This window comes from Myotis yumanensis, unplaced genomic scaffold (genome assembly GCF_028538775.1).
Source record: "Myotis yumanensis isolate MYYU_CA2020_CCGP unplaced genomic scaffold, mMyoYum1.0.hap1 SCAF_4, whole genome shotgun sequence".
NCBI classification, from domain to species: Eukaryota; Metazoa; Chordata; class Mammalia; order Chiroptera; family Vespertilionidae; genus Myotis; species Myotis yumanensis.
Window position 1 is genome coordinate 7,405,175 of NW_027223755.1, and position 14,634 is coordinate 7,419,808.

The 14,634-nt window shown below is 42.0% G+C and overlaps 1 protein-coding gene across 1 annotated transcript in view; it reads right to left on the minus strand.

The window, feature by feature from the left end:
* WDR70 (WD repeat domain 70) overlaps positions 1 to 14,634 on the minus strand; it is a 197,018-nt gene that overhangs the window by 159,728 nt on the left and 22,656 nt on the right. Inside the window, exons 6-7 of the mRNA XM_070411814.1 lie at positions 5,166 to 5,225; positions 2,767 to 2,900 (exon numbers count right to left, since the gene is read on the minus strand). Of these exons, the coding sequence (XP_070267915.1) occupies positions 2,767 to 2,900; positions 5,166 to 5,225 (194 nt within the window). The remainder of the gene's footprint in view (positions 1 to 2,766; positions 2,901 to 5,165; positions 5,226 to 14,634) is intronic.

A 14,634-nucleotide genomic window follows, 5' to 3' on the forward strand; every position in this document is an offset into this window, starting at 1 on the left:
TTAAATAAGTAAATATGTGGGGGAAAGAGACAATTCTTCCTTATAGAAGAATTCCAAGTAGTTTATGTAAATACCACCTTCTCTAGGAAATAAAGCTAAATCTTCCAACTCTCCCAAGTGTGCGCAGCATTTATTAACTTGCTTCCAAAGAATTAGCATATAAAAAGGGGGGTGAAAAAGTAACGGTACAGCAGAGAAACTTAAAAACACAATAGCATGCCTGGCCGGTGTGGCTCAGAGGTTGAGCATTGACCTATGAACCAGGAGGTCATGGTTCAATTCCCAGTTGGGGCACATGCCCAGGTGTGGGCTCAATCCTGGTTGGGGGTGTGATGCTCCTTTCTCATCAGTGATGTTTCTATCTCTCTCTCTCTCTCTCTCTCTCCCGTCCTCTCTGAAATCAATAAAAATATGTATTTTTTAAAAACATGATATCATGTACACATGATATGTGATAACAAAGGTACTTCAACTCTGTCATATTCAGCCCAAAAACCCACATCACCAGTCTAACCATAAGAAAAACATAAAAAAAAAAATCGAGTGACTTTCTACAAAATACCTGACCAGTACACCTCAAAGCTGTCAAGGTCATGAGAAACAAGGAAAGACTGAGAAACTATTATGAAGACTAAATGTAATGCAGTATCTTGGAAGGGATATTAGTTAAAAAAAAAAAAAAGTGAAATCTAAAAGTTTGGAGTTTCAAGAAATAAGTATATAAATAAAAATTTGGAGTCAATGTACCAACACTGGTTTAGTTGTCACAAATGTAGAATGTTAACAACAGAAGAAACTGGGTTAGGGGTATACTTGAATTCTGTACTATCTTTGCAGCTTTCTGTAAATTAAAAAATATTCTGAAATTTAAAGCTTACTAAAATTTTGAAATGAAAATATCAATGATTTTGTCATTCTTAAATGTTTTTCATTTAATTTTTTTTAAAAATTGATTTGAGAGAGAGGGAAGTGAAGGGGGGAGAAAGAGAGAGAGAGAGAAACATCGATGGCAGAGAAACAGTGATCAGCTGCCTCCTGCACACCCACCAGGGATTGAGCCCACAACTCGGGCATGTGCCCTGACCAGGAATCAAACTGGCAACCTTTTGGTGCATGGGACGATGCTCCAACTAAGTGAGTCACAATGGCCAGGCCTGATCTTGTCATTTAAATACACATGCATGCACACACATGTAACAGTATTTTCCACCTCTTTCCACAGAAAAGGTCAAGAAACAATAATACCCCCATATCAATGAGCATGTGTAACATCCAGATTTGGTCTCTAAATACCATTTCCGCTTTAAAAAAAAAATAGACCTCCATGGGACATGCTGACTCCAGGATTTGGAAGGGAATGTACAAGGAAGCCTGGTATATTCATGTCATGCCAGAAAATAAGCTTTTAAAGACTAATGAGGTCATGTCGACACTACATAGCAATCAGGAACTCCCAATGCCCAAATCTGGGACAATTTAAATATCAAAAAGAATAATGACTGCAATTGACTGAAACACATGAACATTTTAAAATCATAAATACTGACACACTGAGAAAAGAAAAAGTAAAAAAAAAACACACCACCATCAACATCAATAACAGTAACAACTCATTTATCATCAGTAATCCTTAAGCTAAAAATGGGTAATTAGAGGGAAATAACTAAGCATTTTTCCTGCTTTTCCAGTACAAACTGTATTTCAGGAGAACCAAATCATATTGGTTAATAAAGAAAAGTTCTTTTAGAAAAATGCCAGAAAACATAGATGAAATAATAAAATTAGAATGTCATCTAATTAGATGCAACCCTCACTGAGATAACTGATTTAGGTACAAATAATTAATGGACACTAAACTTATTAAGTGAAGGGATGGCAAGAATCTGGATATTTACATTGTACCAAAGTATGTCCGCACGAAGTTCCTGCCCATCTCAAGTATATAATATTAACTTTACAATGGAGGAATCAGATGTTACCAATTTAATTCAAGAACCAACTTTAATTGCTAGTCACTAATAGTGGCAACAACTAGACAATACTTGCCACCTGATGTGATCAAATATGAATGATAATCAAACCTTTGAATCTTCTACTGGAAATACTGGAGATAAAGAAACAGTTAGCCCCGATCAGGTTGCTAAGCTGTTAGAGTGTTGTCCCAGGCACCGAAGGGTCCCAGGTTCGATTCTGGTCAGGGTACATATCCAGGTTGTGGGTTTGATCCCCAGTCAGGGCATATACAGAGGCAACCATGCTTTTGTCTTTCTCTCTCTCTCCCTCGCCCATCCTCTCTCTCTAGAATCAATGAAGGGGAAAAAACATATCATCAGGTGAGGATTGAAACAACAGCCAGGCTGGTGTGGCTTAGTGGTTGAGCATCAGCCCATGAACCAGTTGATTCCCAGACAGGGCACATGCCTGGGTTGCAGGCTCGATCCCCAGTGTGGGGTGTGCAGGAGGCAGCCTATCAATGATTCTGTCTCATCATTAATGTTTCTATTTTTCTCTCCCTTTCTCTTCCTCTCTGAAATCAATAAAAATATATTTTGCAAAAAAACAACAAAAGACAAGAAATGTCTTAAAATGTAGGTTAATGAAACTAAACAAAAAAATTAAGGTACATTTTACTTTCATTTGAATAATGGAAGTAGTGTTCAGTTATATAAACCTCCTGTATTTTGGTACAAACCATTTTAGATAGAATTCAAATAAGAACAGCACTCTGTCTTAAAATGTGAAAGTATTAAGTTGAACAATACATACCATTCACAGGGTTGAAGGGATCGAAATGCCTTAAAAGAAGCGTCCATTCCAGCAAAATCCCAAAACTTAACATCATAGTCATATCCTCCAGTCACTAAGCGGGCACCTGAGGGGTCCAGACCCAAAGCAGAAACCTGGTTTAAAAAAAAAAATTTTCATTGGAGAAAGCTACTTATAGTCTATTATGACCCCCACTTCCTTCCTCTAACTTCACCTCCTATCTTCAAGGCATTGGACATATATATCAACAAGAGTTGCTACTTCTGAAAAGTGAGAATGGACAACACCTCCTTTATTATTTGATTTTGGAATTAGGAGTATAATATCTTTTCAAATAATAAAAAGAAAATATTCTAATTTCTCAAATCGCCAGCTTTGTCCCAACTTATCTACCATGTACCCAGAATAGCTATCATTGCAATTCCATATGCTAAACTAAGTTGCTTTAGTATATAAGTAGAAATCTCACAAACAATTCAGTTTTTTCAATAAATAATTTAGAGGAAACCTTTCAAGACAGTTTATCACAAAATGAAGAACACATCAACCAATGTCATCCCAATAAATTTAATTAAAATAAAATTACCAAAATTAGTAATAATGGGAACTTTAAGAAATCTATTTAACAAAGTAGGACAAAGTAGAAATTATCTTGTGCACATCACTAAATGACTCAGCATATTACCTTAAATAATTATTTTTATGAAATTGAACTAACATTCTAACTGATCATAAATGGTAGGAAAGTTTCCTTTTAAGTACTAACAGTCTACAATTATTGTCCTTATACTTAAAAATATGAATATTGGTAAAATACTGTCACAATTTCAGAATAAAAATATCAGAAGTCTGATTTAATAAAATCATATATAATAAAAGATTAATATGCAAATCGACCGAATGGAGGAACGACTGGTCGCTATGACGCGCACTGACAACCAGGGGGCAGACGCTCAATGCAGGAGCTGCCCCCTGGTGGTCAGTGTGCTCCCACAGGGGGAGGGCTGCTCAGCCAGAAGCCCTGAGCCAGGCTCGTGGCTGGTGAGTGCAGCAGCAGTAGTGGGAGCCTTTCCTGCCTCTGAGGCAGCACTAAGAATGTCTGACTGCCAGCTTAGGTCCGCATGCTCTGAGGGCTCCCAGACTGTGAGAAGGCGCAGGCTGAGCTGAGGGGCCCCTCCCCGCCCCCCGAGTGCACGAATTTCATGCACTGGGCTTCTAGTGTGGATATCTATAACAATAAAAGCACAATATGCTAATGAGACCAGACGTCCTTCCAGACGACCTTCCAGACAAAGCCAGGGCTGTAAGGGAAGCCCAGGTCCCTGGTGCCAGAGGGACGCTCCGGTCCTGGGTCCCAGAGGGAAGCCGGTGCCGGCAGCCAGGGCAAGAAAGGCCTACTCTTTCACGAATTTCATGCATTGGGCCTCTAGTAATATCAATAATTATTTAGAAATAATTTCTTAAGGCAGTAACTTTAGTTTCAAGACTCTACATTCTTAAAATCCATGGAGGATCCCAAAATGTAGTAGTTTATGTGAGTCATGTGTATCAATATTTAACATAGTAGAAATTAAAACTAAGGCATTTTAAATTATTTATTGTGTGCTTCATTTAAAATAACATTTACTAAATATTTTTATGAAAACAGTATTTTCAAAAGCAAAAAATTTAGTGAGAATGTCACTGTTAATATCCTTGTCTATTAATTATATTATTTATGGCATTTCTGGGCCTATTTCTATTTATTGATGTTTCACACTCATTACTGGATGTATTTTCTTACTTCTTTACATGTCAGGCAACTAGAAAAAAGGTAGCTTAATTATAAAGAGAAAGCAAGATAATTTTATTCTTTTATTAATTCATAAGCAAATTTCATTCATTCAACTACCACTTTTAACGGGTTTTGTAATAAGATAAAATTATTTCATCTTAACCTTTAAATAAATATAACAATATAAAAAATAATCTATACACCTCAGTAATACAAACTTAGAACAATACAGTGGCTATTTTATGTTCACTTCTTATCTCAACATTCATCTGAAGAATGAATTCAGGCTTTTATTGATATAAAAATAAAGCTAAGAGTAATGAGAAATTTTCCCACACCATAAAAAAGAAAACTGTACTTGAGTTTCATTTCTTTCTTTCACTTGTAATGTTCTTAAATCAGAGAAGAAGAGGTTTTAAAGCCAACAATAACGACAATAATAATTGTTCCTATCTTAAATGAAACTCAATGGCTATTTTGGCTGAAGAGAAAAATAACCTTTTCTTAATGTCTATAGGGTTTGTGTTATCAGTTGATTGTATTCTTAATACACGTTATCTTTGTAATTCACTTTTCTTTAAGAGCCCTGTTATTGAGAGAAAAGAATCAAAATTTTTAAACTTACTGTTTTAGTGCCATGCTTTAGCGTTATCTCATGAGAATCAGGGATCTTTTGAACAGGATTCTAAAAAAGGAAAATTCCATGACATTGATGAGTACTATAACATGCCACATTCACAGGAAAGATAATTTTTAAAAATTGCATCACTGATGTTTTAACACAAGCTTAAAAATCAGGAAATTAAAAGTATAAGGATATCTTACTTCTGCATGTCTAGATAGGTTGCAATTGGTCATTTTGAGCTGATAATGAATTTATCTTAAAGCTCTTAAAACAATAAAACTAGATTGCATGAAACCATAAGGCCTTCTCATCATCCAAAATATTTAAAGTCTGCTTTTCATTGGTACTCTGGCATACCTTAAAGTAGTTGCACAATTAATTTATAATAGACAACAAAATCTACACAGAAGAGAGACTATATATATATATATATATATATATATATATATACACTAAGTATACTTGTGTGAGGGCTGAGGACAGATCAAATGTTTCACTTAGAGAAGAATCTATTACGGCCTGTGCCTAATTTCATAAGTAGTACCTTTCTAATCACTCAGGAAACAGAAACACTGTCACCAAAAGGAGGGATGAAAATTATTTCACTGATTTCAATGCAGAATGTGCCTATATATAGACAATTTCTGACATTTAAAGAAAAATCTTGCAAGAACACAGAACAAGTTAGTATTTACATTAGGAGTGAATTAAATGTTTAAATAAATGTTGTTTACATTTAAAATCAAAGTTTTACTGGAAATCATGTAGGGCATAACTCATAAAAAGCCCATATAATTGGCACAACTAAATCATCTAAAATAGTAGCAATCCATCTTTTGGTAACATATCACTTGATGGTGACTGTTCTTTTTCCAGAACTTTTACTAATGACTCTTTGAAATATGACTTAGCGCAAAATTTGCTATAACAGTAAAATATTTTCAAGACTTTCCTGCCAGGGGACATCATAAACTACAAGACTACAATTAAGTAATTTATTACCAGAATTCATAACAAGAGCTACAAGCATAATGGAAAAGGAAGAAAGATACTAGTTTTTGTTTTGGTTTGGTTTTAAATGCCAACCACAGGATTATTTCCCAGGCTCTTTGGTCTACACCCAATAACAACAATGATAGCAAACATATCTGGAATAACATGAGCAATTCCATCTGACGTACATCCTTGTAATGTTTTCAAAAGACTTGCAAATCAGAAATTTCTGGGGTACAGATGTCGTAAGTATAAAAAGCAATTTCATTTTTTATATATGGTATATATGTTTTACTGTACGCCATATATAGTGTGGTACTATAACCCGTAGTAAAAGTCTACCTAGTCACACAGGTCTGCCACAAGCGGCTAGGAGTTAGAGCCAACCAGGAGCTTGAAATGAGTGCTTTCTACCAGTGCAGTCCCCATGTCTTAATTATTTCAGGAAGAGGGAGAAACCAAGATGGTGGCATAGGTAAACACCGGAAATTGCTGCCCCCCACAACAACTTCAAAAATACAACTAAAAGACAAAACGGACACCATCCAGAACTACAGGAAGGCTAGCTGAGTGGAAACTCTACAACTAGAAGGAAAGAGAAAAGCACACTAAGACTCAGAGGAGGTGCGGAAGTAAAGTGCAGAGGTACAGAGGCGCGTGCGCGGAAAGAGGCTGGCAACTGAGGACGCGGCTGTCTTTTTGAATCGGGAGGGAGTCAAAAGCCCCCGACTGCTCTGAACTCCAGTTCCAGGAAGTCTCTGGGGACCCAGGGCTCATACGGGGAGAAACTGGACTGTCTGGCAGCAGGCAGAACTCAGAACTTGAGGGCGGCTTTCCCTCAGAGGTGCTTGCAGCGATTACTGGGACACTGAGACACGGTGCCTCTTAGGGCATGGCTGAGGATCAGCCATAGCTATTTGCTCCACCCTATTGATTCCCTGAGATCCCGCCCCACTCAAGCTGAGGCAGAGGCTTTTGCATATGAATGCCCTGGCCCTTTTGCAATCTGAAAATTACCTAAGAATCTGCAGCTGGGCCAGACAGACCCAGAACTTCCAAGAGAAGGCCCAAGGCTCCACAGCAGCTTGCATTGCTTCACAGCTGGGCCTCATTTGGGCACCTCCAAACCCCAAACAAGGAAGGGGAATCTGCAGATCTCTCCATAGCTCCTGCTGGGTAGCCTCAGGCAGAGGCTAAATTAGCACCTCCTTAGATCCAAGAGCCAGTCTACCCAGTGGTCAGAGTGGGACCATAAAATTACAACTCCTCAGATCCATAAGGGACACACTCAGGGGGAAGACTCAGTGAGCACCAAAGCCCCACTGAAGCAAGTCTTGCCCCATAAGGGTGTCTTCAGCACAGAAGTTCTCCCACCGTAGACACAGCTGATTCTCACAGCCAATTGGCCTGGAGGTCAATTCCTCCCAGTGATACCTAAAACAATCAAGGCTTAACTACAACAAGACTGTGCACAAAGCCCACAAAGGGGTGCACCAAGAGTGTCCACCTCAGGTAATTGGGGAGGCTGAGCCACTGGGTCCTATAGGACACCTAGCACACAAAGCCAATACAGGGAAGCATAAAAAATGCGGAGACAAAGAAACAGGTCACAAATGACAGAAATGGAGGAAAGCAAACTACTGGATATAGAGTTCAAAACCACGGTTACAAGGTTTTTCAAGAATTTTCTAGAAACTGCCGATAAATTTAGTGAGACCCTGGAGGATATGAAAAAAGACCAACTAGAAATTAAGCATACACTGACTGAAATAAAGAATAATATACAGAGATCCAACAGCAGACAAGAGGATCCCAAGAATCAAGTCAAAGATTTGAAATACGAAGAAGCAAAAAATACCCAACCAGAAAAGCAAAAAGAAAAAACAATCCAAAAACATGAAGATAGTGTAAGGAGCCTCTGGGACAACTTCAAGTGTACCAATATTTGAATTATAGGGGTGCCAGAAGAAGAGAGAGAGCAAAATATTGAAAACCTATTTGAAGAAATAACGACAGAAAACTTCCCCTACCTGGTGAAAGAAATAGACTTACAAGTCCAGGAAGAGCAGAGAACCCCAAACAAAAGGAATCCAAAGAGGACCACACCAAGACACATCATAATTAAAATGCCAAGAGCAAAAGACAAAGAGAGAATCTTAAAAGCAGCAAGAGAAAGACAGTCAGTTACCTACAAGGGAGTACCCATACGACTGTCAGCTGATTTCTCAACAGAAACTATGCAGGCCAGAAGGGAGTGGCAAGAAATATTCAAAGTGATGAATAGCAAGAACCTACAACCAACATTATTTTATCCAGCAAAGCTATCATTCAAAATTGAAGGTCAGATAAAGAGCTTCACAGATAAGAAAAAGCTAAAGGAGTTCATCACCACCAAACCAGCATTATATGAAATGCTGAAAGGTATTCTTTAAGAAGAGGAAGAAGAAAAAGGTAAAGATAAAAATTATGAACAGCAAATACACATCTATCAACAAGTGAATCTAAAAATCAAGTGAATAAAAAATCTGATGAACAGAGTAAACTGGTGAATATAATAGAACCAGGGGCATGGAAAGGGAGTGGACTGACAATTCTTGGGGGGAAAGGGGTGTGGGGGTGCAGGAAGAGACTGGACAAAAATTGTACACCTATGGATGAGGACAGTGAGAGGGGTAAGGGCAGAGGGTGGGGTGGGAACTGGGTGGAGGAGAGCTATGGGGGGAAAAAGGAACAACTGCAATAATCTGAACAATAAAGATTTAATTTTAAAAAAATATTGCAGGAAGAAAAGATAATTTCCTATATAATTATTTTTTAAATATATTTTTATTGATTTCAGAGAGGAAGGGAGAAGGAGATATCAATGATGAGAGGGACTCATTGATTGGCTGCCTCCTGCAGGCCCCACACTGCGGATCGAGCCACAACTCAGGCATGTGCCCTGACCAGGGATCGAACTGTAATCTCCTAGCTCCATCGTCAGCAAACTGCGGCTCACGAGCCACATGCGGCTCTTTGGCCCCTTGAGTGTGGCTCTTCCTAAGCCTTAGGAGTACCTTAATTAAGTTAATAACAATGTACCTACCTATATAGTTTAAGTTTAAAAAATTTGGCTCTCAAAAGAAATTTTAATCATTGTACTGTTGATATTTGGTTCTGTTGACTAATGAGTTTGCCGACCACTGTCCTAGTTCATAGGTCAACGCTCAACCACTGAGCCATGCCAGCTGGGCCCTATCTAATTCTCATAATTGGTTCCAATCCTTCAATTAGTAGTATTACCATACCACCTTTAAATTACCTTCAAGCTATTCAATGCCACATGGCAAGCTGCAAATCTTGGGGAATATTTCTCAGTAACACGACTTACGAATACATGGTTAAATAACTTTTTATACTTGTGTGAGGACTGAGAAACTTTAAAAAGGATAGTTCATTCTTATATTTTATAAGAAACTAGTGGCCCAGTGCACAGATTCGTGCACATTGAAAGGAAATCAATTGAAATATTTTAATATCACTATTGGCCCTTTCTCTATAATAGAAGTGTCAACCAAATTCATGATCGACAATGACAGATCGAAACACACGTGTGATTGGTGCCAGCGAGAGCTTTATATATATAGATAAACTTGCTTAATTAGACCTGCTTTCTGATTTAGCTAAACTTTTTCCAGCCCAGTGAAGCACCCCAACTTCTCTTTCAGGTAATTGTCAGAAACACAGCAGTAAATATCAACACAAAGCAGATTATTATTGTAGATCACGCAGGGAGAACAAAGGGTGAAATATTTAACTGTAGCAGTGTTTGACTATATTCTGTGCAGTGAGAAAACCTTAAGTCATTTTCAAGTTCCACCATTTCTTACTTCTCTTCAGTTGGGTCAAGTTTCTAAACTTTCTAAATCTCCTTTTTCCAGCCAATGAAAAGAAAATAGGATTCTACAGAGTCTCCTATCTACCTACTCCAGGACTTCTGTGAGGATCAAATGAGATGAAGCACAGGAAAACACTTCACAGACATTTGGTTAAAGTGTAAAATGTTTGCACTTGGTTATAAAGCAAGTCGTGTTCCTGGGCTAAAGGAACTCCAAGGAGGCTAGTCGCTAGGGAGAGGAAGCCAGGCATTGCTACTTGACATCACTACCTGGTGCCCACAGCCACCCTTTTTGGGTTGGGCTGGGCTGTGGGCCGCATTTTGCGCCATGGGGTCTCGGCAGCATTGGCTGATTTGGTGGGGTATCACTCTGGGTGGTGGCAGGGCCTGTGTCCCACTTGGGGGAAGCCGAGTGTTGCTTTGTGGGCACCAGGTCCATAATGCCATTTATTGTTAAATGGCCTGTTGCTAGGAAGAGGAGGCTGAACGTTGCTACATGATGTCATTACCCAGCACCCACAGCCCGTTTGGAGGCTGGGCTGGGCTGTGGGCCATATTTTGCGCAGCATTGGCTGCAATTTGGTGAGCTGTCGCTCCAGGGTGGTAGCGGGGCCTGTGTCCCACTTGGGGGAAGCAGAGTATTGCTTTGTTGGCACCAGGTCCACAGTGCTGTTTCTTTGTAAATGGCCAGTGTGCATCAAAGCAGCTCCTACGTTGCGCGTCTGCCCCCTGGTGGTCAGTGTGCATCATAGCAACCGGTTGGATGGACACTTAGCATAGTAGCCTTTTATATAGAAAGACTAGTGGCCCGGTGCACGAAATTCGTGCACGGGGGGGGGGTGGGGGGGCCCTCAGTCCAGCCTGCACCCTCTCCAATTGGGGACATCCCTTGGGGGATGTCCAAATGCCGGTTTAGGCCCAATCTCACAGACAGTTGGACATCCCTCTCGCAATCTGGGACCACTGGCTCCTAACCACTCACCTGCCTGCCTGCCTCATTGCCCCTAACTGCCTCTGCCTGCCTGCCTGATCGCCCCTAACCTCTCTGCCCGCCTCCCTGATCACCCCTAACTGCCCTCCCTGCCAGCCTGATCTCTCCCCCAGCTGCTCTATCCTGCAGGCCTGATCTTTCCCTCAACTGCCTCTACCTGCCTGATCACCCCTAACTGCCCTCCCCTGTCAGCATGATCTCGCCCCCAAATGGCCTCCCCTGCTGGCCTGATCTCACCCCCAACTGCCCTCTCCTGCCAGCCTGATCACCCCTAACTACTTCTGCCTCAGCCCCCATCACCAAGGAAGTCGGACATCTGGAAGATGGCCGGTTGACCCAGTCTAATTAGCATATCACCCTTTTATTAGTATAGACAGATTATATAGGATAGTATTGCTTAAATGGGGTGGGGGGAGCCTTTTTCAGCAGAAGATGCTCTTGTCAGACAAAAATACATAATCCCTATATCTGGACTGATAGCCAGCCATATGCACTATACTGCCAAACCAGTCATTAAAAAATTGAACTGCTTTCTTACACCTTACACCAAACAGCTGTAGCCCTTAAAACCCCTCCTCAGCCCCCACCTTAGGTTCTGCCTTCGCAGTTCACCCAGATTTGGTTCTGATTGGTCGGTTTCTATGCCTGTCAGTATCAAAAGTTCTGCCTCCTAGGCAGCCATTGGCTCCTCACAGTTCACCCAGATTTGGTTCTGATTGGTCGGTTTCTATGCTAGTCAGCATCTCCGGGCTTATTTCTGGGCCTGATCAGAGAGGTGGGGCTGATCAGCAGCCCCCGCGGAGGCCCGAGAGAAAGAGAGAGGGAAGGGCTGATCAACAGCTGCCACAGAGGCTACAGATCAGACCCTGCTTCTCTCTCCTGATCCACAGCCCCGTCGGCAGTCAGTGCTGGGTCACCGCGCCTGCAGCAGCGGCAGTCAGTGCTGACTTCCGGTCGGTCGAGCCTTTGGTCATTTTGGATGTTACAGACCCTGGGATTTTATATATTAGGATTATATTATTGTTTTTAAACTCCATGACATTATCAATAAATACAAACAAGACAATTTTCTGTTTACCACACAACAATGGGCAGTAATAAGCCAACAGGATTTATATCGGACACATTTATTTTCAGCAGCTACCATGACATGCCTTATCATTTCCTAATACCCTAAACATTTTTTTTTTATTTTACTTTCTTTTTCAATTACTAACAGTTTACTTTCAACATTATTTTGTATTGGTTTCAGGTGTGCTGCATGATGGTTAGACAATCAGACACTTTACAAAGTGTTCCCCTGATATTTCCTGTACCCACCTGGCACCATACATAGTTATTCGAATACTAGTGGCCTGGTGCACGAAATTCGTGCACGGGAGTGGGGGGTGCCCGGCCTGCACCCTCTCGCAAATCCGGGACCACTGGCTCCTAACCGCTCACCTGCCTGCCTGCCTGATCGCCCCTAACCACTCTGCATGCCAGCCTGCTCACCCCCAACTGCCCCCCCCACCGGCCTTCTCACCCAACTGCCCCCCATTGCTGGCCTGATTGCCCCCAAGTGACCCCCACCAGCCTGATCACCGCCAACTGCCCCCCCGCCAGCCTACTCAGCCCCAACTGCCCCCTCTACCAGCCTGGTTGCCCCCAACTACCCCCCAGCCGACATGCTTGCCCCAAACTGTCCCTCCCACTAGCCTGATCACACCCAACTGCCCCCTACTGCCGGCCTGCTCGCCCCCAACTGGCCCCCCCTGCTGGCCTGCTCGCCCCCTATTGCCACCCCCTGCCAGCCTGCTTGGCCCCAACTGACACGCCCCCCGGCTGGCCTGTTCACCCCCAACTGCCCCCCTGATGGCCTGATTGCCCCCAACTGCCCCCTTCTGCTGGCCTGATCACCCCCAACTGCCCTCCCCTCTGTCTCGACCCTGCCACTATGGCTTTGTCTGGGCGATGGCCATGGAGCCAGCTGGGGCGACCAAAGAAGCCAAGCCTCCCGCCCACTCTGCCAGCTCCTTGGCTCCAGCCGGCGCCTCCATCTTTGCCACGTCAATTTGCATATTCCCTCCTTATTGGCTGTGGGCACTGCCATCTTTATCGCAAAGTGATGGTTAATTTGCATATTGCTCTTTTATTAGATAGGATTGTTACTATATTCCCTATGCTGGGTTTTACATCCCTATGACTATTTTGTACCGTCCAATTAGTGCTTCTTAATACATTCACCTCTTTCACCCAGTCCCCCAACTCCCTTCCTCTCTGGTAACCACCCTAAAGTTTTATATTTCTTACTAGAGGCCCAGTGCACGACATTCGTGCACTCAGGAGGGGGGGTGTCCCTCAGCCTGGCCTGCGCCCTTTAGCAGTCTGGGATCCCTCAGGGAATGTCTGCCTGACAGGGAGCGGGCCTAAACCACAGTCGGACATCCTTAGCGCTGCTGCAGAGGCGGGAGAGATTCCCACCACCGCTGCTGCACTCACCAGCCTTCAGCTCAGCTTATGGCTGAGCAGCGCTCCCCGTGTGGGAATGCACTGACCAGAAGGGAACAGCTCCTGCATTGAGTGTCTGCCCCCTGGTGGTCATAGTGACCAGTCGTTTTGCCGCTCAGTCGATTTGCATATTACCCTTTTATTATATAGGATAAGCTTACTAGAGGGCCGGTGCACGTTTGTGCACTGGGGAAGCGGGGAGTCCTCAGCCCAGCCTGTGCCCTCTCGCAATCCAGGACCCCTGGGGGGATGTCTGCCAAGGGGTCCTTAGCACTGCCGCGTCGGCGTGAGAGGCTACCGCCACCACCGCTGTGCTCGCCAGCCATGAGCCCAGCTTCTGGCTGAGTGGCACCTGTGGGAGTGCACTGACCACCAGGGGGCAGCTCCTGCGTTGAGTGTCTGCCCCCTGGTAGTCAGTGCACATATTAGTGACCGGTCATTCCACTGTTCAGTTGATTTGCATATTAGGGTTTTATTATATAGGATTTTTATTACTTGAAATCTAAACCAAACTATGTAATTAACTGTGTAGAACCTGAGCTTTTTCACTTATAAAAGTGAAAGAGTCAGGCTAGGTAATTCATGACATTCTACGATTGCGTGGTTTACCTTAAGCGTATTCACATCTGGAACTATGAACACTACCCTAGATCCTTCCATGTGGTACATCTTCTTAACTTCCCTCCACATTGCTCATTACCATGATGTTACTTTTTCCATGAAAAGGTCATTTTTCATTGAAAATATTCACTGGCTCTCCACTGCCTTTAGTAACAATAACTTTTCACAATATTCACATTTTGCTTTAGACACTTTCTATAACATTTGACTTATGATTCCAGGTTAAGTTTATAAAATTAATGTTTTTAAGAAGTTTCTGGTCAAAGACTACAAACTTTCAGTTATAATATGAATTAAGTTCTGGAGATATAATGTTCATCTTGATGACTATAGTTAATAATACTGTCCCTTCTGTCCCTTGTCACAAGTTTAAAAACCTCACAGCTTGAATAATGTAACCATTTGGGGTCTGCTTTTAACTTGGACTAGTGTAACTCCTTCATGCAATAAACTGAAATTAAAAAAATAAAATAAAATAAAATACTGCATTATATAGT